The sequence below is a fragment of the Streptopelia decaocto genome, assembly GCF_964273445.1.
Source record: "Streptopelia decaocto genome assembly, chromosome: 1".
Taxonomy (NCBI): domain Eukaryota; kingdom Metazoa; phylum Chordata; class Aves; order Columbiformes; family Columbidae; genus Streptopelia; species Streptopelia decaocto.
In genome coordinates, this window is record NC_138663.1 from 15,763,780 (window position 1) to 15,788,926 (window position 25,147).

Consider the following 25,147-nt stretch of genomic DNA (forward strand, 5'->3'; position numbering starts at 1 on the left):
TGCCATCATTTTCTACATGTCATTTGTTTGTGCTTCATGAGATTTTTTCTTAAAGTTCATGTGGAATAAATACTTCTGAAATAATTCCCTTCTGGATCCCCTGTTTGAGGTCCAGAAGTGACTGATTGTGGAAGTCTTGGGGCAAAGCTGTGAAAAGCATTGTGAGACCATCTACAACCTAAACTGCTGTATCTCCATCTTCTTTCCTTGAGTTGTCTTTTGTCTTCATAAAGACTTTTCTGGTCCTTGCCAGAATGGTGGGTTTGGTTTTGGTGATCAGATTTGTTTTGTTTGAAATGTTTGGTGCTTTAAGCCTTCTATAAAGTGACGCTGGGATCAGTTACATCATTATTTGTGTAATTTTGTAGTTTATGACACACTTTCCATGGCAAGCATTATTGTTTTTCAATATCAAGAGTTCTTAGATGTACAAATTCAGTATCTGCTGGTCACCTCTCAGAGATGCCCGGCACACCAAGTTCCTCATCGTTCTTCAGGCGCTTACTGCGTATGATCATTTTGCTGGAGGAAGTGCTTTGCTGAAAAGTCTGTCAGCCACAGCATGGACATTCTCACATGCCATTACTAAAGTTTTTGTGTTACTTTAAAGCTCTTTTTATCCATCCATACATGTGATGGTTTTTTTTTTTTTAGTTTCTAAGATACTTTCCTGTGTCTGTAGTCCTCAAGTCAGCACTACAGCAGTTTTTTCTAGGAGTAATTTCCTCTTTGTATGCTGAGTACGTACAGATCTGTGCTGTTGACTGTCTTACGAAATTTAGGATCATTTTCAAATAATTCAGAGAGCTGGGTTTCCTTCTGATATATACCAAGACTGTTCCTAAGTTCTTCATCTACTTTTTTGGCTCAGAAAGAGGCTTAACAGGCTGGACATGCTCACTTCATGGACTGAAGGGAAGTTGAATAATCTTGGTAGGATATGAAAAGCTGAAATAAGATTATATTTTAACATTGTGTCTTCCTTCACCCCATTTCTGTCTTTCCCCTTAAATTATCTTTATTCTGAGGGCCAGCTGAAGAGCCAGTGGCAGCAGGGCGATATAAGTCAAGTGGAGTGACTGGCTGGGTCCGTGCTGGGACGCAGTGGCCTGGTTGACAGGGCAGTGACTCTCCCCTCCTCATCTCCTTTGTCCCATCCCTGTCCCTTCTGTGACAGCAAATCGCGCTGAGCTGCAGGGCAGGAATGGTGTTGCCATGGCTGTGCGAACCCTGCGGGTAGGGCTGCGTTTCTTCCTTAGAGCTGGTAAAGATGTGTGTATCTGCGGGGAACAGGGAAAAGAGAAAGGCCAAACTATTTCATAAAAGAAACTGTTCCCAGTCAAAACTGTGTGAAGCCTCTGACAGTAGGTTAGACTAGGCCATTGTGACAGTATCTGTTGACTCTAAGCTTTTCTTATCGAGGTAAATTAGATGGCCTAAAAATAGCATCATGGCATGATACAAATACTTTGTCCTTTCTTCTTTGAGAGCATTGATTTTTTTTTCAGCTGAATAGCTATGAAGTTTTGGGAAAGGATAACAGTCTGTGCAGGTCTCTTTGTGGAGCCTCTGGGACCTACTCCCCCACATCTCTGAAGATACTGGAAACTCAGTTCTGAGAAATGTTTTATTTGGAAAAAGCTGTCCAAGTATCACCAAGCTGTATCTTCTTTTCCTCTTTGTTGCTTTGTCCTTGTGGAGTCAGGTGGTGTCACTATCTTAAGCAACCTTAGCTTTACTATGCCTTTAGTTTTTGTTGTATCTGTGTGGTTACACCCATAGTAGGAAATTTTATGTGCCTGAGACCATGTGCTGGTACTGAGGCAATGAATGATCACCATTCATACTATTTTCCAGTGTTTGTGTGGGCTCATTTATAAGCTGTCTTAGAAGTTCTTTTCCAGCTTTCCACATGGGGTGGCCATACACAGATGGCCAATGGGGAATAGTCCTTGGCCTATGGTAGCTCCCAGACCATATCTGAAAATTATTTGCTATTGGCCCATGTAAAAACTATGCCAGGGCTATTCTAAAAAAAAAATTACAGTACAGATGATTGTATTCCAGGGCCCAGGGACACTCCCTGGCATTTTAATTTACCAGCCAGCTACAGATCATCAGTAGTCTCCTCTTGACTCACTTTTCTGCAAGCTTTGAGGCTGGGATCGAGGGGTTCCTTATTTATCGCTCTGGATTGTTTCTTCATATGTCAGGCCTTTCTTTTTTTCTTATACTGTTGTAATTTTTTGTCTTTCTCTGTAGGTGATAAAAGTTTAGCTAAAACTGGAATCTGTACCATAATGACGTGAAGTAAATTTCTCACTAATTCCTGATCTGTATCGGGAGAAGAAAAAAAATCTCTGGCCTGTTATTTATTCTGTTTCTCCCCAACTTGAACCACTGCAGGAGGCAAGTGAAGCTGCTTTTCTAGCACTCAAGAAAAAATATCTTTCCTGGGAGCAACAAGCCCTCTGTTCCTCTGGTCTGCATCCCCACCAGCATCCTCTGTGAGGAGATAAAGAGGTGAAATATGGGGGTGGGCATGCCCAGAGCTGTCCTTAGGCAGGTGGAGAGAGCCAGCCCCCACTGCAGCTGGCCACAAAGGGCTGTGAGAAGAGGGAAGGAGTACAAACAGCTTTAGGAGATGCAGAAGTCGTCGTGAAAGGAGAAAACTGATGTGGGAGGGTCTGGCAGAACGGCTGCCGTGCTGTGTGGAAGCTCTGGTAAGCTTCCATCAGAGCCTGCTCTGATGTCTGGGGAGTGTTTAGTTAATGACAGAGGGTGGATGTCCACATGTGGATGTGAAAGCTCCAGTAGCAGATTTAAAATAATGATATGTTGTTATTTCAGAAAGTCAGCAGTAGCAGTTGTGTCATAAGGGCAGGACAAGACATTGGCTTTGAATGGGAGAGATTGAAAGCAGAGATAGGCACAAACCCAACACAGAATGTGTATTTTACTAATATGACTTTGACTGTAATATTGTTCATTTTTAAAATCTACCTTGTGTTTTCTTGACTGTGTGGCTGGCAATTTTAAGAGGTAAATAGCTAAGGATGCAGATTTACCTGTATCTTTATTTTCTGTTTGTGTAGTCTCTCCTGCTTATTTTGTGCTTCTAGGTAGTCATCCATAATGTGACAAGCACTCACAACTAACACTTCCCAATCCCTTACTTTATTTTCTACCTCTCTTACAACAGCAGAAGCAACTGAATCAGCAAATCTACCAATAATTGCTGTGTTACACAGTATTGACTCATCCTCTGAGCACCCATTCATTTTGGGCATGGAGTAAGGTGAGGCAGGGGTGTGTGGAGGGGGAGTAATGATTTAATGAGAGACTAGGCACACAGCAAGGAGCATGGCATTGACCTAACCTTAGTTCTGAAATTTAGAAGACACATATTTTACTTTAGTCAAAGGGGTTAGTAAGTAAGTAAGCTTTGAGACAATTTTATGTGTTCTGCTGCCATCTGCTGCATGGACTACCTGTCCTTTTGCTCATTTTCTCTTGCATCCTCACTGTTAAATGTTAATTTACCATATGCAAAGGAGAATAAGTAGATTTGAAAATAAGAAAGCTGTTGTGTTTCTGTTTTTAGAATCTCAAAACAATTCAGATGTTCATCTTTACATTATTTTAATCTCAGTCCTAGGTAGGATACACTTTCTTGTGCTTTCTGGGTTAAGTCATAGATGGTGTGATACCAAGGCTCTAATTCAGCAGTGGCATTTACTTGTCTGCATCTGGAATCCTGGCCAGTGGAGCTCAGAGGACTGGGCTTCACACATAACACTCCTGCCTAAATTTTTATAGAGAACTGTGAAACTTCACAGTGAATAGATATAACGCTTAGTTCAGGAAAAATGCTTTTCTCCTTTTGGGCAGAAAAGTACATAGGGGGCTGGAAATGTGCTCCATAACAAGGTGCAAACCTTTAGACCAAACAGTCCTTTTCTGAAGAATCTGATGGGGCCTGAGACAGGATTTCGTACCTTCTACAGCTGCTTGATCCAGCCCTTGCACTCTCCACCTCCCACGTGGTGGCAGACGGAGCTTTCCAATGAGTAAACTCTGAGTTCTGCCTTGCAAGTGGCTGCACTGCAAGCAGAGTAGCCCGTTTGCAGAATGGAGACACCTGCAAACACAGGTCTTCTGCCAAGCCTTCGTCTGGAAAAGCAGGGTCTGCAGTAAAGCTCATGAAAAACCCAAGGAGATCGGGTCTCTCTCCAAAGAGACCAAAGGCAGTTTACGGGAGATCGAAAGGGAAGGGGAGGAAGTAACACAGCTTTCAAGTTAACTTTATTGTGGAGTGGTGTAAAAAAGATTCCTGGTTTACCAATTTTCAATTTATTAAAAAATGTATTTTAGAGAGAGGATGCCATGAAAGCTTTCTTTTATAAAGATGTAAGGAAAATCCTGAATTCTAAAATCTGAGCTTGTGAGATGTAAGGTTAGACAGCTGATATAACAACAAGCTGCCTAGTCTCTTAACAGCTGAATCTCAACATTAGTTTTCAGATTTTTCCTGGAGGCACTTGTTCAAATAAATATTGTGTTTTCACAACTGGGAAAATTATCTGCAAAGGGTTGGCTTGTTATGTGAATAAGCACACAAGATTTTCACTTAAATTCCATGGCACTGGTTTTTCTACTATTTTTAAACTAAACATGCACATATAAAAAGTAATTTCAAACTCATACTGTGGAAGATACTACATGTTTTTGAAAGTAACGTGTTTCTTCAACAGCACCTACAGACGGCAATAACTTTACTAACCAGCAAACTATCACTTCTTGGAAAAGCCAAACTTAAACTGACGTGCCAATGACACCTGCACACCGAGTGTGTTTCGATGCTAAGTACAATTTCGGGATGTGTGTGTGTGTTTTTCTTTTCAACCGCACTACCCTTTGCAGACCTGTGCAAACAATGAAGCCAGCATTCCCTCTAGTGGCCACTAACCGCATGTTTCATGGGACACAAAGCTTGCACGGAACTCCAAATACGGAACCATTTCTGTTTAAATTGTAGTAGTAAACTCCTTTTTTTTCTTTTTTCTTTCTTATTTTCTCACATACCTGTGTTAGGGTGCCTGACAGACAGAACTGCTGCAGATACAAAATTCCAACAAATGCCCTGCTACAGGATTTAGGATACGTTACCACGCTTGGGATGATGTTGAAAATACAGAAAGGAAGAAATGCTTTCCTTGGAAAGGCCGCAACAGTTGCAAAATCTTGAAACTCTCCCTCTGTTTCTAAAATCCTATTGACTATTTCCGAATTGCACATTTATTTGCTTTGTATCGGATCACGCACGGTAATAGATTTTATGAGGATGTGGGCTCAGGAGTCCATTCTTCTCTCTGCCGTCTCCCAGTCATTAAGTGGGCAAATCTCATAATATCTGTAGTCCCATTTCTCTGTCAGTAAAACAGAAGTGGAACCAAACCAGGTTGTTATTTTGGCAATAAACACAAGGGAATGTCCAGAAGACACTAATAAAATAAATCCGCGTGCATTGAAAAGAAAAAAAAAACCAAACAAACAAACACCACTTTTTTTTCCTCACCAATTTGTGTTTTGGAGCCGAGCCCAGCAGGGTCCGTGCCAGGGACGGCGCCGAGGCGGAGCAGCTGCTGACTCACGCTCTGACCTTTGGCAGCTCCTCTCACCTCCACAGCCTCCGCCAGGCGGAACGCGAGCGGGGCCGTTTCGCAACAGCGTTGGAGCGTTAATGAGGGGTGGTGAATCACGAGAGATGCCGGGCCCCCCACCCGGGGTTCGGTACGCGCAGGCACCGGCGCGGTCACCGCTTCTGCGCTGACGCTGTGAACCAGCGCCCCGCCAGGCCCGGCCCGGCCCGGCCCGGCCCGGCCCGGGGGAGCTGCGAGAGCCAGGAGGGCCCCCCCGCCGCCGGACACCGGGACGGCCTGTACTAGGGGCCCGGGGCGCGGTACACGTGTCCCGGTGACTCTTGTTTACTATCGGCCGAGCGCCGCGCGGGGCATCCTGGGAGCTGTCGTCCTATCGTCGCCAAGCCGGCAGGCGGTGGCGGCGGAGAAGACTACAACTCCCAGAATGCGTCTCCGTGAGCTGTTGCGGGCGTTGACCAATCGGGACGCTGCCTGCGGGTGATTGATGGGCAGCGCGGTGCAATCCGCTGCGCAAAAGAGTCAAAACATGTCCGCCCTCCGGGCGGATTCCTGATAGGCAAGCCAAACAGCCAATAGAAAGCAGCTGCGCGTTGAGCAACGTCGTCTTTGACCACTTGGCGACTGAGCATCGCCAGGGCCGGGCGGGACTCCGCTGTGGGGAGGAGGCGGGGGGGGCAGTCGAAGGGAATTTGGTAATGGCGACGGGTTTGGTAAGTGCTTTAAAGTTTGGAGCTGCCGCTTCTAGGGGCCTGCGAGGCGCCGGCGGGGGATGGACGGAGTCCGCCGGGCCGGAGGGGAGCGGCGGCGGCCGCGGGCCGAGCTGAGGAGGCCGTTGGGTTGTGGCTTTTGGCGGCGGCTGAGCCCGGACATTGTTTACTGGGCGCCTTCCCTCAGCGGCCCGGCGGAGCCGCCACCCTCCCGCGGGGCTGGGCTGAGACCGGCGGGGTGCGTGGGGGCGCCGGTGCCCCTTGGGGCCTTTTCAGCTGCGGTGCCGGACCGCGAAAGCCAGCGAAGGAAAGGCGGTGCCCCCCCTTGTTTTCCCCGGGGAGCTGCCTGCCTGCCCCGCTCTGTCAGAGCGAGGGCGCTCTGCCCCGCGGTGGGGAGCAGCTGCTGCTTGGGGAGAGAAGGCAGGGGGAAGCTTTGCGCCAGGTGGGGCCGGCATGGCGGGTGGCTGCGCCCGGGGGTAACAGTGGGTGCGGGGGGAGCGCCCCCCTCGTCTCCCCCCGGCCGGGCCGAGCTGTTACGCAGTTGTGAATGAATGGGGCCTTGCACGCATGCGCGCTGCCGCCTGAAGTTTATAAACAAGGGCCGCGTCCAGGCGGGATCACATGACGGGCGGGGGGGGGGAGGGAGCGGGAGCGCGCTCCCGAGCGCGGCCCCGGTTCAGTCGCTGGCCCGGGGCTCCCCGGCCATGGGGGAGCCGCTGGTGGGAACGGGGCTCCCCGGCCATGGGGGAGCCGCTGGTGGGGAACGGGGCTCCCCGGGGCCGCCTGTGCGGCTGCTGCCTTCGCCCGGGGGTCGCGCACTGCTGCGGGCTTTGGTTCTGCTGTAAATGTCTTCCTTGTGTAATCGAAGCAGTGGCTGTTGAGTGGCGGGGGGGCAGCGCCTCCTCCGCGGCCCCTCCTGCGGCGGGGGAGGCGGCGGTGAAGCTGCGGTTCGGCCTGTGCGATGCTAAAGGGCCGCGTCTGCAAAAACATGGTGAATCACGTTCCGTGCCCCGCTCAGGCTGCGGCGTTTTCTGGCTCGGGGCTGCGGAGCAGGATCCCTGCTCAGGGCAGCTCTGCCAGTCACAGTCCCCGGTGTCGGTCCAGTCCTGCCACTATGTTGTGTTTTGCTTGGAGGAGCTGTTCTCTGTATTATACTCCAGTGAATTACTGCAGGGGAAGACCTTCCTTGGGACTCGGGAAGGAGGCTGGGGGAAGGAAGGCAAATAACACAAGGAAAACCAGGGGGCAGCACTTCCACTCAGGCATTCCTGCACAGGGCGGCCTGGGTCAGTGTTCCCTAGTTCCTGCTGAACCCCTTCTCAGCCACAGTCTTTATTTACTTTTGTCACGATTTTTTTTTTTTCCTCCCCGCAAAAATAGTTACGGTTTAATTAATAAACTCTTTGCTGATGTTGCCATTTGTTTTACCATGACAAGTTCATGAATGAAGCCATTTAGCCTCTAAAGAAGATGGCAGTAGTTATAGTCCTATGAAGCATATTTCTAGAAAAAATCTGTTGCAACAAGTTCTGAACCTGAAGTTGAATTTGAGGGGGGAAAAAAAAAAAATCTTTTCAAGCTAGATAATGCTATTCCCTTAACGTTCCAAAACATTGAAAGGCTGAGGACAAGAGAAGCACATGATGTCCAAACCAGGGTTTAATCAAGTAGAACAGAAAAAAATGAAAAGTAAAGTTGGGCTTGTTTTTTTGTTTTTCTTTTTAATGCATTGGTTAGAGGATTTTTTGGCTTTTGTACACGAGTGGCTTTGGTTTAGAGAAATTCTTGTGACTTGGAAGAACAATTTGTTTCTCAAATAAGTATCTTTCTTGTCAGACTAGCATGTTGTATCTGTACCTTATCCCTGATGTTCAGTGTGTTAGGATACGACAGGTGCTTCAAAATCTTGGCAGCTGGTGGGAAGGAAGGGGAAGGTAACATTCTCAAAATAAGTTACGTTGTTCATTTTGGTAGGAAAATGGGAGAGAAAGATAGAAAAAAATAGAGGGGAAAAACAAGGGAGAAAGGACGTAGACAAGCCAGAAAAACAAGGAGTGGCTTTTTAGAGTTGATTACGTGGAGATAATCATCAAGGTCCTGACCTGTACTACTGAGGTCTGATTTTTCCTGTTCAGAAATGACTGAACTTTCTGCTTTTGTGGTGGTCTGTAATTTTACTGTCCCTCATGGGTGGTAAGGGCATAATTTGTATTAAAGATGCTTCTAACAGGTGAAATGCACATGCCATTGATAGTTTACTTGATTGTATATTCTTCTTTCTCTTGCCTTCACTCTCCACCTCTTAAAAATCAGAATTACACTGTTGTAGCTATTGTAGTAGTGCCCTTTGAGTAGAATCAAACATCTTGTGTTTGGAATGCAAGTTTATTTAAGTTTTGCATGTATTTGAAAGATTAGGAGATGAGCAGGTTAGAAATTTTCCAGTAAAAAAATTTACTTATTAGGTCAGGCCTCTTCTGGTGGGGCCAGTATCTAATTTGAAGGGTTATGTCTGAAGTATATTATATACAGGACAAACTGCAAAATGAATGAAACAGATTCATAGAATGAGTAAAACCATGGCATATCATTAGTGTTGATTGTATACACACAATACCTTTTAACTATTTTAATAAAGATTTTTTTTTGTAATAATTATCAGATGGCTTTTTATGAATTTCACTAAGGGAACTTTCAAGCTGATGGGCTTACTGTTTCATATGAAAATATTGGACTGTTTTTAGCTGTTGTTTGTATTTCTATTGTTGTTTGTATAACTTAGTGGACGTGCATGTGGTAGGCTTTTCAGATTTTCTTTCTTATGTGTTTTTTGCGCTTTTTTAGGGACTTGCGATTACGTTTTCAATGACACTGCATTAAAGCACGAGGTAATAATGTTATGGTAGCTTTAATTCATTATCATATGAAAAAACTGTAGATAACCAAATTACTGAAGACTGCATAACCTTGTTTTCCAGCTTTTAGAGGCACTGGTTGTGTAGAATAGTCACAGAACTTTCTGACTGCTGAAGATGTTTCAAAGTATTTCTTTTGGTATAAATGTTACAGTACTGGGATTTGAGGATTGAAACCACAGTGATTATCTACTAATAGCAGTTTCCTTTTCTTTCCATTTACAGCACAGGGAAGGATGTTAGCAGTCAGATGTGTTTGAGACCATATCTAGAGTTGAGGTAGCGAGGGACGTGAAGGGCAGTGAAAAAGGCTCCTGCGGATTCACCGTTGGTGAGAGAGTGAGCAGGGGGAATGTGGGCCTGATGCTAAATGGTATAGGAGACCCCACGTCAGTCCAGGCTGAGGACGGCATCTTCTTCGCTTTGTTCTTTATTTGCAAGGCCTTTTTCCAGGTTCTTCAGGTCCCTGGGCCTAGCACCATGCATCTGAAGGAGCAGGGTCCTTCTTTGTGTATGGCAGATGAAGAACAGGTTGGGGCAGGCCAGGTCCGTGAGCAGCCACGCACCATCGGTGAGACCAGGTGCAAACATTGGGGGAGCTGGTCAGTGGTGTTGTGAGGATGGTCTCCAAAAGGTGGTGGATTTGGTGGTGGGAGGGCTCCCAGTAACTGGAAAAAAGACGATGTCACACCTGGCTTCAAAGAGGAGGATGTGGGGAAGCTACAGGCTGGTTGGCATAACCTTGATCTCCAGGAAGATTGTGGAGTAGATCCTCTGACAGCCATGTCCTGGTTCTTACAAGGCAAGAAGGTGACTGGGAATATCCAGGACAGATGAACCAAAGTCAAATCTTGTCTGACCTGTCTGCTTGCATTGTGTGACGGGATGCGTGGCTCAGGGTACCCAGTGAACATTGTTTACCTTGGCTTGAGTGGTGGTCGAGGAAGTGACCCCAGACGCTCAGAGGCAATGGGCATAGGTGTTGACAATGGAAATTCAAACCATGTGTAAGGCAAAACTTGTTTACAGCAAGAGTAGTCACTGGAACAGATTCCTGAGAAGTGTCAGGGAACCTCTGTCCTTCAAGATACTAGAAACTCAAGTGGCCAGGGCCCCAAGGAGCCTCATTTGACTTTAGAGTTGGCTCTACTTTCTACAGGGATGATACCAGATCATCTCTAGAGGTCCCTTTCAAGCTAAATTATGCTATGATTCTCAACAGACTGTGGAGGACTTGGGATTTTGGTAGCAAAGTAGCCGGTAAAACAGTTCATGTGTATACAAATTTTTAACGTCTGTCTCTTTAAAGTCAGATACTTTGGAACATCCTAACATGGTCTGGGAAGTGAAGACAAATCAAATGCCTAATGCAGTTCAGAAACTCCTTCTGGTAGTGGACAAGAGAACTTCAGGCATGAATGAGTCACTGGATTTGCTGAAGTGTAATGAAAACCTGCCCTCTTCTCCTGGATATACATCTGGTGATGAACACATGGAACTTGGTAAATAACATGACTTTTTCAGAAGCAGACAGATTCTGAAGTTTGTTGTAGTTTTCCTATAGTGAAATTACTGGAAGTTGACTTAGATTACTGATTTTTAACTTAAGTAGGGGGGGGAATATGATAGTAAATTGTGATATCTGAAGGTCTTATTTTGAGTCACTTTTCCCTTTAACCAAGTTCCAGTTCTGACACACTGGCCTGTTGCCTTAAATGTGTTCTTGAACTCAGAGCTACAAATTTCTGCTCCTAATCTCCGGAGGAGCTTTCTTTGGCACAAGAATAACAAACAGAAAGCTCAGGAGCTCCTCCTAAAGGGAAATTATGCTGCTTTAGATCAGCTGCAAATAGAGATTCTGGGCTAGAAGAACATTTAACTTTGGTAGCATGTAGGTTAGAAAGTATTGATATAATCAATAAAATCTTAACACACTTAATTGAAGTAATGGAGTGATTAAGAATAATGATACTTAGTTACACGAGAGCATGTAACACAGGCTTTTGTTAACAAGCTGAACTCTCGTATTTTGTATAACATGTGAAATGTGAAGATTATTGATAGGAATTCAGCCCTACCAGACTGTATACCCAGCTTTCATGACTTCTCAGTTACTTAATTCCATTCCCTGGTGGAAACATGGAAAACTTTTAACTTGTACAGCCCCTGCTGTTGATATTTTTTAGTGTCACACCTGTTAAAACATTAATTTAGTTGCCTTTTATTGAATGTTTTAGTATTTTAGTGTAACATGTTGCTACTTCTGCATAATTCTGCGGTACAATTCTGTGTAAACTAGTCAGTCTAGTAAAAACTTCAAAACCAGAACTACATTTTTATCTAGTTACTTAATGTTTTTCTTAAACTGCTTGTATGAATGTACAATAGACTAGAGACGTGATTATTTCTGTGGCCATTTTGTTCGTATTATGAATAGGGTTTGTGAAATGTTGGTAATTGTGATATGAGAAAACAAAATCAGTTACTTCGTTGTGGTTCTGTTTTGATTTTTATTTGCAAAATTTGTTGTCAACTAGAATTTATCAGTGGGTATAGTTATGGTAATTTGTGCATTTGTTTGTAGATGATCTTCCTGAACTACAGGCTGTGCAGACAGATTCTACTCCACCTGCACTTTTCCAGCTTGGTGCTGATGTTTCACATCAGGAATGTTCAAGGCCTTCATGGAACCAAAATACCTCAAACAGCAATGCGGAAAATGCTTATTCTTGTGAGAATGGAGTGAACTGGTTGACAGAATTAGCAAATATAGCCACAAGTCCTCAGAGTCCTTTGATGCAGTGCTCTTTTTATAACAGGTACTGACATTTATTTCCATGATGAACCCTAAGATTTATAATACTCTGTCTTCAGAAATATTCCCTTCACTCTTCACACCCTCTGACTTTGAACTGGAAGCCTATTTTTGATCTTTCTATATAGAAACTGTATTCTTCTACAGATGATGGCACAGGACTCGTTTCAGAGCCTGTTGCAAAAGCTTCTTAATTGCCAGCCATGAATGAGGTAGGGCGGTATAAGGACATTGCTTAACCACAGGAGGCTCAGAAATTATTGGCATTTACCTCGTGTGAAGGAGTAGATAAAAAAATGAAGATGAACTTGTTACATTGAATTCTTAATATTTACTAGTGCACTGGCTTTAGATTATTTTTTTTAAAGAGCTAGTTGGAAATCTTATGTAATGTGTATTTTTTTGATGCTGTTCCGCATTTGTGATCTGTAAATTCCATAAGGCTGTGAGAAGCAGTGTGGGATCTTAGAAATTTCTGGGCTTTACCTTCTGTTGTACAGATTTGGTCTTAGTTTTGTAATAAGAAAATTAAATGCAGTACTGTTAACAGTAGTGCAGTTGGGTTTTAATCATTAGGACAGAGAAGATGTCTTGATGTACTCTAAGAAATGAGGCATTCATTTCAAGATATTTGTGAAAACTTCAGCATTGTGACAAGGAGATGCTGATGTGGCAGTAGTACTGACATTTGGGTGGCGTATAGAAGCTATGCACAAATTATGCTAAATACTCCCTTTGCCTGAGCTTGCACCCTTTAATCATCCCATTTGAATATTGGTGTGTAGGAAGTTTATTTGGTATTCAACTTATGCAAATAGCAATATTTATTAAATAAGAGCATTTTAGAGTAATGGCAGCTAAGGCTTGTATTGTCTTAATCTGAGATACTTTAAAGTAAATTTTTCTGTTGTAGATCATCTCCTGTTCACATAATAGCTACAAGCAAAAGTTTACATTCCTATGCACGTCCTCCACCAGGATCCTCAAGGAATGATCCTGACTTCTCCAAGAATGATTTGGATGAAACACCAGTCAGACATGAAAGGGTGAGTATGAGTAATGGGTTAAGCTTTTTGAAAAGAGAAGCTAGTTTTAAAAAAACATCTGTTTAGTTATAATACCATTCCTATTTAAGCTAGATTTTCTGTTACTTTTCTTTTTACCCAACACAGTAGGCTTGTAGTACTGCATCATCGAGTTCACATTCTTGTGATCACATTCTAAGAAAGCTCTACTTGTCTTGTAGTTCGTTCTATAGCAAGCTTTAAAAAAATTGTATTAACTTGTGTGCTATCTCAAAAAGGAAATATGAAACCATCTCCTTTTACATGCACAAAAACTGTCAGTCCTGCTTCTCCCTTTGCTGTGTAGTGTCTGAAACTTGTCTGATAAAGACATTGAGGTTTTCCCAGTGATTTATCTTGAACTGACTTGCACCTACAGCTTTCCAGTAATTTGACCATACAGTAACGTGTGCTTTGGTTGGTTCTGTGGAAGGCCAAGGAATGGTGGCTTGTAAAATGCTTGTACCTAAGCATAAGGTCAGAGGTGCAAAATCTATCTCGGAGAATGAAACCCAGAAATTTCAGGATGGCACATTTCAAAAAAAGGAGATGAAAATATTCCATTTGCATTTACTATATTCCTTGAGTCTTTGTCTTCATGTTACATTCCTATTAGTATTTAAGGCGAAGTGATGACACAGATGCAAATTAGAGAATGTGTCTGAAGACATACAAGCCCAGCCCTACAATCTTCTGCAGTAAAATATCAACACTATTTTGCTTTTTTCAATAGGTGAGCAGTGAATCAGAATCTGGCATTTTCTGCATGTCATCACTTTCAGATGATGATGATTTAGGATGGTGCCATTCCTGGCCCTCAACTGTCTGGCATTGTTTTCTAAAAGGTAAAGAACATGTATTGTTAAATAAGTATTTGTTTTGTTTTCTTTTTTTTCTTTGGTGACACAGACTTTCTACATAACACTAATCTTTTTTTTCTCCCTTAAAAAAAAATCTATTAGGCTCTCGTTTGTGCTTTCATAAAGGACGCAATAAAGAGTGGCAGGATGTTGAAGATTTTGCAAGATCTGAAAGCTGTGGAAAAGAGGAAAATCTCCCAGCAAGTCCTTATAAGGTAGCTGTTATTTGTATTAAATTCGTTTCAATACCTGTAGCAAATATTTAGTTTCTTTTTTCCTGAGACAGTAATTAAAGGCACAGGGATGACATGTTTATGATAGTCTAGAGCTGATCACTGCACTATTTGAGTATCTTGCTATAAAGCAATTCAGCTGAATTCATTTAGGTATGTCTTGAATGTTGTATCATCTTTATTAATTTCTATTGAGAGCACTAAGAATGCTGGTATTTTTTAATATAAGATGAGGATATAAACCTGCAGTATACACAGGTATATGCTTTCTTGGGGGAAAAGCTCTGAACTGTGTGTTTGTTTACAGGGCTACGGTGCCGATGGTTTGAAGCTGATTTCTCATGAAGAAAGCATTTCCTTTGGTGAGTCAGTGCTGAAGCTGACTTTTGATCCCGGCACAGTAGAAGATGGCTTGCTTACAGTAGAATGCCGACTCGATCATCCTTTTTATGTTAAAAATAAAGGTATGAAATACTACAACTATATTTAGTTGTATATTCTTAGAAAGTGGTTGCAGATTTTATTGGCATCCCATATTGCTCAAGAAATTGATTAGAGTGGTGTTGTAGAATCAATTTACTATATTTTTAAAGAAATCCAGAATTTTAATAGACAAAACTGTAAAGCTATAAGGCTACAGAAATACTGCATCTCTCTTAAGGAAAGACTTGATCAAATATATAAATGGAGCTCAGGAAAGGAGAAAAACGGGGGGGAGAAAGGAAAGTTGCAAATAAGGGAGGCTTTTCTCACTTGCTAAACATGGAACTTCTGGTGATAAAAGTTTCCAGGTTTTGATTACTTTTTTTACTAGGAGATTTTACTTGAGATAAAAATAAACTATTTGCAGTAAGAATTCCCTGAGTGTGTGTTTCTGATTATTCTTTTGGGTGAAAGAAACGACATCAGAACATTTTTATAAAATGATATCATTTAGAGATACAGGATTGCTCCAGTTAAGAACTAGAGAGATTGTCTGGCCGTTTGTCTAATTTAACTCTTTACCACTTCAGGTTGGTCATCTTTTTATCCAAGCTTGACTGTGGTACAGCATGGCATTCCATGCTGTGAAATGCATCTTGGAGATCTGTGTCTACCTCCTGGACACCCTGATGCCATTAACTTTGATGATTCAGGTGTTTTTGATACATTTAAAAGGTAATTTTTGGATAAAGTGGCCTCAGTGGTTCTTGTATTTAATGAGTAGGCACCTTAAGTCTACAAGAATTTGAAGCATGTAGAGGAAAAAGAGAATACTTACGGGTAACACAAGATAGATGGGAAAATCAAGACTGAATACTAGGAAATCTATGTAATTATGTGCTCTGCTAACCTGCAAATACCTTGGAGTGAAATAACATTTCAACTCCTTTTTGTGATAGTCTAAGACAGATTAGATGAAACAGTGAAAAAAAATGTATTTTATCTGTATAAATTCTTCAGGTAAAGTGGGTTATGTTTGAAAAAAAACTAGTAGTTTTCCCACAATAGTATGTCTGGAGGCTATTAACTTGTGCTTCGTATGCAGCTGTGTATCTGAATTATCCGAGTAGTTTCTTAGTAATAAATGCATGTGCTATGGCTTTAGAATAAAGGACTTGCATAACTAGTTCTTACTATTTTTGTATACTCTGCTTTCTGTGATGTTTTTTCTAATATATCAAACTTATCTAACTTCAAAGTTTGATTAACTTTGAGTTTTGCCTTGCTTTGAGCAAGGAGTTCAACCAGATAACCTTGAGAGGTCCTGTCCAACATAAATTATTCTATTCAGATTCTAAAGAAATAGTATTACTCAAAGGTTTTTCCATACAATTTTGAGATTTCTAGGTTTAGTAGAATTCATCTTCTCCTACGATATTGGATCCTTTTTAGCATTGTTTTTAGTTCAGTTGCTTTTTGTTTTTTACAATTAAAAAAAAAAGAATTTAAAATGCTGTTTGCAGTTCAAGCCCTAGGAGGCTTGCATGATGTCAGTCTGGCATAGAGCGTTCAGATTGCTTGTCTTCACTCATTTGCTGTCTTGGGGTTGTTTTTTCTTTCTTATTAACTCCTGTTCTGAACTGCCTATGTACAGAGCTGTTGGTCATTATAGTTACATCTCACTGAAAAAATTGGAGTTGTGGCTCCTTATTCATCCTGCAGCCCAGCTGAATACAGCCTGGATGCTTCAAATTCCTTGTCTCTCTTTCTGGGCAGAAGGGAGTAAGTCACTGAGAAAGGAACGTGCAGCAGCAACTGTTTACAGGACAGAAGAATTAAGGAACACGATTCTGTTGCTGGGTTATGGGAAGGAGATTAGGAATAGGAAGGGTGTTTGTAGAACAGAGAGATCCTTTCTCATTATCTCAAGCTCACCTGCAAGGTTGGTGGCATTATCCTTTTGTTGTTGCTTTTTACTTGTCTGAGGGATTTTTGAGGCAACCCTTCAGGCTCCTCCCTTGCTCCTGGTTCCATCCTTTGCAGAAGGGGCTGGACTGCCACTTGCAGTCCTGCCTTCCCAGCAGTTCACTTTGTGTGCAGAAAAAAGCTCTCCAAGGCCCTTATTTTTGCCATAAATTATGCAGCTATAGCCACATTGAGCAGCGAGTGAGCACAGCCTTAGAGTTATATACATTTCATGTTTATTTTGTGGTGGTAACTAGTGTTTTGGAGTTATGACCGATTAGCACTTCGACCAGTGTGTTTTCCACATATAGTGTGCTAAAGACAGGATAGCCTGTGGTTCCCAGACTGATCTGCACACACCTGGACACGATAATAAGTAGCCTGTGGAATTAAACTTTTTCTGTAGTTAATTGTAGTTGTTCGTCAACAACAAATTACAACAGTTACAGTATTTGGAGGTCTACGTAGTATGGAAACAGCTTATCTAAGCTGTTGAAATACCTTGAAGTATTGAGGAACCTCACATTTTTGTCACTAGAGGGCAGACGTTTGTCAGTTTGAATCAAATAGTTTGCAACATTATGTATCTTTAAACAATTTTTTAGTATCAGTGGAAGGTTTGTCTGCAAAACAATATGTATTTAACTGCTTAGAGAGGTTATTTATGCACTAATGTATATTATATATTTTAATATAGTGTCTTCATATTTGTGATTCTTCTATATTTTCAAGTGCTTGTTCTTCCCACATCAGTTGTCCTTTTCAGTATCTATAATTCACCAACTAGATTTCATTTATAGTAAGGACAGAAGCAGAAAGAAAGAAACATATTTCAAAAGAGGATTAAATTTGAAAACAGTGTATATTTAATTGATATATGGCTGGGGAATTGATAATACACAGCAGATCTTGCAAAGTTGCAGTCTGCCAGCACATTGAAAAAACTATTAATTAATCTGCCAAAGTTTGGTGTGGTTTTTGGTTTTGTTTTTTTGGGTTGGTGGCTGGTTTGTTTTTTTTTTTTTTTTCACACTGACATTGCATCAGGCACAAGTAATTCCATCCCACAAAAGTGACCAGAATACTAGAAGTTTAGTACAGGTGAAGAGTGAGCAGCTCTCTAGGGATTTTACATTAAAATTCCTTGATCATTTTACGCTATGTCTTTTTCTTGTAGTTACGATTTTACACCAATGGATTCCTCTGCAGTGTATGTGCTCAGCAGCATGGCTCGCCAGCGTCGCGCTTCTCTGTCTTGTGGAGGATCAAACAATCCAGATGCTGAGAGATCAGAATGCAGCAGTAAAAACTGTGTGTCTGCTGCATCGTCACATCTTTCCTCCAATTCTTTGTACAGCAAAGCTGGCAAAAGCCACAGCTCAGGGACTGCAAGTACTGTGAGTGCCACATCTCCAAACAAGTGCAAAAGACCAATGAATGCCTTCATGCTTTTTGCCAAAAAATACAGAGTTGAATATACTCAGATGTACCCAGGAAAAGACAACAGGTAATGGTTTAAAATTCTAGTTTTTTGATTACTGGTGTGCTAGCCAAACATCCATGTCCCGCCTTCAAATTTAAGTGGACTGAATTTTGCATTTGACATAAAATATGTGTATGTTGTTTTAAGAACAAGTTTTGTAAGATGCTGACACAAACTTAAGTTATGGGTGGACTTCAAATATATAAGTGCTTGGTAAATTTGACACAAGCCATTTTTGGCAAACTTAACTTCTGAGAAAGAATTGGGTAAAGCAGCTGACATATGTATATATGTGCACCCAGAGTCACAAGTACACAACTGTCTTTGTTTACACTGGTGAGAAATGTCTGTGGGATAAAAAGTACCAGGCTCGCTGCTCATGTGTTGTATTGGAAAAAGGGAATTTCTGGTTCTTCTAATTAAGTCTTGACATATTATTGCAAATTATTCAGTGCACTTACTATCATTTAGTCTCAGTCTGTGTATCATATTGAATAATGAAGTACTGATTGTTAGGGTATCTGAAAGATCTTCATCCAAACAAAACATTGCTAAATTTTGTTTGTCTTAAAGACATTCAACAATCTGCTGAAATTTGCAGGAGTCGTCATATGACCGTGTGTTTGGGGAAGGGTTCTTTGTTGGTTTGTTCTTTTGTTCATATGCACATTCATGTCTAAACATTTTTTATATAAAGATGTCCATTACAAATGTTTTCAATAATATGCCATGCTAATTGTGCATATGAAATATAAACCAAAAAATGAACACGCACTGATCTTATAGTCAGATAATTGAAAACTGTTACTGTCAAAATTGCATTGTCACATAAAAATTCTAGTACTAAGTCTAGTAAAAACTAAAGGTAACAGGGCTTTGAGAGAGTTTTGGTTATTTTATAATGTTCCAGTAAGGAGGCTGTAACTGGTGTTGAGAAATAAAATCCTACCATAGAGATAACTCATCCTTAAATCCCAGTCAGTCCTGTGTGTCCTGGCAATGGTGCTCTGCAGTGTTTATAGCAATTCCAGTGAAGCAGATCTGCTGCTTTCACATTCATTGCAGCTATCAATGAGAAACGGAACAGAATGTCAGCTGGGAAAGTTTATGATGATTATATATTTAATTTAAAATGCTGATTTCAAATGGGTGCAGTGAACTGGATCTGCAGCTAGGTGGATTTGAAAACAAATGGAATATTTCAGTGAGAACCTTGAAGGAAGGTGATGGCGAAGTTCCACGTGGGCGGCAGAGCACGCCGCTCGCAGTCCCGTTTGGGAGGCAGCGCGCTGGGGTGCAGTCCTGTGGCATCCACAAAATACAGCACAGAAGAAGTCATAGAAGTTAGTGATAATTGGTTTTATAGGCATTCAGCTACTGTTGTTAAAGTGTTGCTGGGACATTTACTAATTCCACCTGTTCAGAGGCAACTCTCTTGTTTCTTAAATGTAAGTATGTGTCATTTTCAGATTACTGAGTAGATCTTAGAGTTGGTTACAGGTAGGACACATTTCTGTACATGTACTGTTCTTATGTTTGCTACAGTTATTTTTCTTATGGGTATAAGAAATTGCAGAACTTGAGGCATTCAGAGTTAAATGGTCTCTTCTGAGACAAAGTAGCTCAAGCCATGTCAACAAAATAATGAGCTGTAAACATTAAAAACACAAGTTAACATTCACGTGATACTTAAGCGAACTGTGGACCCTAGGACTGTACTTGAGAAACTGGTGTTAGAGTGGCACTTCTTTACTAGATATTCTTACTGTAACTGTAGTTGGACTTGATTATGGGTTCAGAAATACTTGAATAATTGGAGTAGTGTACGTTCTAAAGATGAAGAAAATCACCTGAACTATTAACAGTGTTTGTTCGTGCTGAACATAATTGCTGAGTAAACTTGAGACATTCTCAACTACTGTTTGACAGTTTCTTTTGAATTAGCTGCAGTGTAAGGGATGGCATCCTGCATGCCAGTCTGTTCCTAAAATGTTACCAGGTGCCTCTCCAGCATTGTCAGAGGAGGAGGGCGGCACAGCGTGCTGCCGCGGTCTGACTGGGGAAGGGCACCTGAGGCAGGGATGTGCTAGGGTCAGTGTTTTCTTGATTCTGGTTTGGAGGATTAGGTCTGTTACGTCAGAAAATTTCCCTACACATCATTTTTCAGTCTCAGTTGTTCGCTCATTGAACTGTTTCCTTGTAGAAATGGAGCCTTTGTCTTTGCGTTACATTTTTCAAGTTTTTTGAGACATACAGATCTGTATTCACTTTCAGTGCGTCAGTGCAGTTTTTTCTCTGGAGGTACAAAATCCATATTTTTGCATTTGAAATACAAAGATTTCATAGTGCATTATTTGGAAATGCAGTGGCTTTCTCAGCAAGCCTGCTCACTCTGGGTCACTGTGCTCTTTCCTGGGGCTATGAGTGACCCGATACAGACTGGTGACCAAAACCAGACAGGTTTCTGGTGCTGTTGATTTGCCTCTGGATACTGCCAAAACATGAAATATCTGCTAGTTAAGCTGGAGTGTGTTTAATTCTGACAACAGAACTAAGATACCAGTTCTTAATTCTGGTAGAAAAGCAGAAATTCCATTGCCAAAGGGACAGGCTGTGCTTTTGGGTTTGATGTTGAAGGGATCTGGCTGCAGCTGGAGGAATTTGCTGTGAGGAGCCACCAGAGCAGGTGACAGTAGGTGCCAGCAGGGGTGCAGCACAGCCTGGCCGAGGTCTCACTGTGACCCAGAGCTCTGCAGCTCCGGGACCCCGAGCGGTGCCGCACGGGCTTGCAGGAGCCAAATCCGTTTCCTTGGTGTGGTGCAGAAGTGCCTTCAGAATTGCTGCATGTGAAATGATGTGGAAATGGTTGATGAGACTCTGCTCTTCTTGGTTCTGTTAGTCTGTCAATAGCTTTGCAGTCACAAGGAGCCTTTTAATATGATAAAGCAAAGTACTTAGTCGTACACAGCTTTTTCGTAGAACTTTCATCACTGTAATCTGAAGCCAGAGCATCCCTACTCAGTAGTTTAGTAGTAATCATTGATAAAAGAGCTGTTGTTTAGAGAATTTCATTCAGCTACAGGATGGAGTTAAAAGCTTTAATGGAATATTGATCCAACATTTGTGGGAGTGCAGTTAAGCAGTATGGCATGATAACATGGGGAAATACTGCCCAGAAGACATGAAGTTCATAAGGAGTAGGAAAAGCAATTGATTCAGCTACTGGCAATAATAATAGGTGCGTTAGAAGAAACGGGAACTTTCCGGTATGTTCCACCCACTCGTGTTCTCCCCAGTGTGGGTAAAAGGTGGAGAAAGCTACACACATCTATTACATAGACATGGGGGTTGCAGTTAATCAGATATTTGTTTGGCTGAGGTCGTATTCAGATCATTGCTCTAATTATTAGAGAACATATTTTCAGCAAATCTGTCATATGATCATCTAGTACAAAAGCAGAGCAAAACAAATGTGAGTTACCATTTGGTGGTAGTTTTTTTAACATCCCTATTTTGCTGGTTTATGCAAGTTGCTGTGTATTCGAATGAACTCCCTTCGAAATGTTAGAATGTGCATTGACCCATGCTCAGCTAACACAGAACTCTGAGCTGTTTAACTGTTACAAGAAGTATGAGAAGATAATCAGAAACACGATTAAGATACAATTTATTTCTGTGTGTATTATTTCCACTTTTAACTTTTGTATTCTTGAAAGTGCTGAGATGAAAAAGAGAGTATTTCTTAACACCTTATCCTGATCATACTGTAAACATTTCTCTTGCAGAGCCATAAGTGTGATACTTGGTGACAGGTGGAAGAAAATGAAAAATGAGGAAAGACGGATGTACACACTAGAAGCCAAGGCCTTGGCAGAAGAACAGAAACGTTTAAATCCTGACTGTTGGAAACGAAAACGAACAAATTCGGTATGTTTGTGAAGCAGGCTTTTTTGTTGTGCAACTAAATGTGTTCCTATGGCAGCCAGAGTGGGTTTGTTCAGGCCAAACTCTGCTGTCTGCTGCTGTCTTGATAGCCCAGACCTTCCCATTCCTGCCTTGTGTGTGGGAAACAGACCAGGAGAGGCTCTGTCTCTGAGTATTTTGTGAGGGTTCTGCGTGTTCTCTTGGACTGAAAGTGAGTGTGCTTGTGAAATGCACAAACTTTCGTTTGAAGTGACTGAGTTTATAAGGTTGTACCTAAATTACATCTGTCCATTCCCTTCAAAAACACTCAAACTTTCACAGAATTGTCTGTTGTGATTCAATGAGTCTCCTTTTTCTTCAGTAAAAGTTCTTTTCCAGTTTTGTATTTTTTACTCGTAGTTTCTGTCAGCATATGTGAAGTTATGGAGGGAGCAAATTTTTTTTTTTCTATTTATCACTTTCATTTATTACTCCATTTAATTATAAAATAAATAAAATAGATAACACTTCTTCTGTAGGGAAATTGCTTTCCACTTCATAGAAGTCCATCAATTTAAGAGTCTGCTGTAATGTATTGGTAGGTGGTGAATGTATTAGGTAAGATAAGGGCTTTCAAGCTAATATATTATATAAAGAGAACAGCAAAAAAAGGAGAATCTGCCAACTTGCATGTTCAGCGAGAAGAGCAGGTTGGCAGGAGAGAGCACTGAGGTACCCAGAATGCCAGGGCCTTTCCTCAGCTGTTTTGTGGCTGGGTAGGAGACCAGGTGTGTTGTGGGCTTTGCAGGTTTCAAGTTTTCATCTTCAAATTGCGCCCCGTTCCTTTTGTGTGTAAATGAGGTTAACTTTCTCGAGAGTATACGCAAGTGTTGCCTTAAGGCTCAATCACAAATGCTCCAATGCCAAGTTGCTTCTTGCAGGACGTACTTGGTGCTGAGTTCTCAGTCCCTTGGTGCAGAAGGTTTCACCAACTCCCAGCTGTGAAGAACAAACTGGTTCTTTGTTCTCTGTATTCTATTGGAATCAACAGTGACAGCTGCTCTTAGATTTCCTTGTGGGGTTAGTTAAAATAATTAGATGTATTCTGGTTTTACACTACTGTGGTCTTGGGCATGGTATGGTGACATCAGGTTCACTGCGCACCTCTGAGCTTCAGGAACTCGCTGGGGATGTCTGTGTGTACCTGAGAGGAATGGGGGTGGGTTGGCCTTAGGAGAAAGGGTGGTTTTCTACCTGCCTTGCAGTAGGGTCTTCCTTGTCCTTAGGGCCTTCGGGCCAACATAACAGAATCTGTAGAACCTGTTACCTCTGTGTTACAGCAGGAAATACCTTTTTTTTTTAAAATCACAGAATGTCAGGGATCAGAAGGGACCTCAGATCATCCAGTCCAATCCCCCTGCTGGAGCAGGAACACCCAGATGAGGTTACACAGGAAGGTGTCCAGGCGGGTTTGAATGTCTCCAGGAGACTCCACAACCCCCCTGGGCAGCCTGTTCCAGTGTCTGTCACCCTCACTGTGAAGAAGTTTCTTCTCAAATTTAAGTGGAACCTCTTGTGTTCCCGTTTGAACCCATTGCCCCTTGTCCTATCATTGGTTGTCACCGAGAAGAGCCTGGCTCCATCCTCATGACACTCACCCTTTATGTATCTGTAAATGTTAATAAGGTCACCCCTCAGTGAACTAAGAACTTTTTCACAGCTTGGTTACCTTACCAGGTAGTGATGGTGGACTCCAGGCTGTGACAAAGAAGTCTTGATGGTCTTTTGGTGAGGAGGAGTTAACATCTTGTGGTTTGGCCTTTTGTTTTAGTCTGAATAACTGACCAATGATGACAAGTACTTGTGGTTTCAAAACAAGTGTTTGCTGGATTCAAGACAGTATCTCGTGCCCCTTTGCTCAGTAACTGCTTACCTGTTTTTCTCTTCTCTTTTCTCAGGGCTCACAACAGCATTAAGCCAGAATTTTCCTGTTGACTCTGTATTTACAAAATGGCTGTTGCTTGATGGCAAGAAGATGCAAGATCTCGGTCTTACTATTTGTTGTGACTTTGTGTGACCATAAAATACTGGCACCATCAAGTCAGAAATGATCTAACATGAGTGCAGATTTGCTTTTTACAATAGAACATTCAGTAAGCTAAAACTATCAACATTTTAAACCAAATTGCCTTATTTTTCTTCCAAACTTCATCTATGTATCAGGTAATATAGGCTTGAAAATGGATATCCTGTGGTGCTAAAGTACTTTAGAAAGAGGCGAAGGAGACCTGTAAAAATGTTTATTTTTAGAAGAAAATGTACAAAAAGGGGAATTTTAAAATACGTAACAGCTGTTTATATACATTGATTCTTATTGCTGATTAATATGTATTGCACAACCATATTATTGATTACGATTCTGGGGCCTGGGCTTTTCTGAAATGGCAAAATGTATTCTCAGCCTCTTGCTTCCCAGCCTGCCCGGCTGCCAACAAGTTACCGGGCCGTGGTGGATGGAGAGCGCAGGGTCATGGAGCACGGGAGCTGCCGCTTGGGTTGCCACGGCAAACATTTGTAGCCACAAGTGAGCTGTTTTTTGCACCAGCCGGCACTAGTGAGAGCTGTTCTTTCCAGTAGAAACAATGGCCCAAGACAGGATGAAATGAATAAGTAGCGTTATCTCAAGAAAAAATGGTGCTGTTGCTACCATCACCATCATAGTTTTAACTCTGTGTTTTGTCTTTGCCACATATTCTACAATATTTTATTTTGCCATATGACATCTTTATGGTGGGGGCAAACTTTGCACTTAACTATACGTGCAACACTTGCACTTTACTTTTTTTTTCCTCCAACTGTCTAAAATTAGAGCAGCTGCATTAGGATTACAAATTGCTTCTGCTGTGAACTTTTACAATCGTGGCTTTTCATGTACTAAACAGCTGTGTGTTTCTTTTTTTTAAGAATCACAACTGTAAATTTCAGTTTGACACATGTCTACATGATGTTGCCCCTAAAATTTTTTGCACACTATATTCTTGTATATTATTTCAAATAAAGTCATTAAAATTTGGTGGTGTGTATTTTATAAGATGAAGACATCATGAAGTCAGTCC

At 41.8% G+C, this 25,147-nt stretch overlaps 2 protein-coding genes across 3 annotated transcripts; one reads left to right on the top strand and one right to left on the bottom strand.

Annotated features, from left to right (window-relative positions):
* Positions 1 to 65: 65 nt before the first annotated feature.
* Positions 66 to 6,292, bottom strand: LOC309451336 (uncharacterized protein; the record flags this gene model as incomplete). Its single annotated transcript, XM_082074951.1, has 3 exons — positions 66 to 1,280; positions 5,579 to 5,982; positions 6,078 to 6,292. The coding sequence occupies 3 exons, from the start codon at positions 6,290 to 6,292 to the stop codon at positions 985 to 987; spliced, it is 915 nt and encodes a 304-aa protein (XP_081931077.1). The 3' UTR covers positions 66 to 984.
* HBP1 (HMG-box transcription factor 1) lies at positions 6,260 to 25,104 on the top strand. 2 transcript variants are annotated; one of them, XM_082076143.1, is made up of 11 exons: positions 6,260 to 6,373; positions 10,595 to 10,787; positions 11,870 to 12,104; positions 13,014 to 13,146; positions 13,898 to 14,009; positions 14,127 to 14,239; positions 14,565 to 14,721; positions 15,271 to 15,415; positions 17,823 to 18,152; positions 21,914 to 22,055; positions 23,990 to 25,104. In XM_082076143.1, exons 1-11 carry the CDS (start codon positions 6,359 to 6,361, stop codon positions 24,005 to 24,007), a joined length of 1,593 nt encoding a protein of 530 aa, XP_081932269.1. In that variant the 5' UTR covers positions 6,260 to 6,358; the 3' UTR covers positions 24,008 to 25,104. The 2 variants fall into 2 exon arrangements, with proteins under 2 accessions (XP_081932269.1, XP_081932268.1); XM_082076142.1 differs by lacking the exon at positions 6,260 to 6,373 and adding an exon at positions 9,239 to 9,258.
* Positions 25,105 to 25,147: the final 43 nt, after the last annotated feature.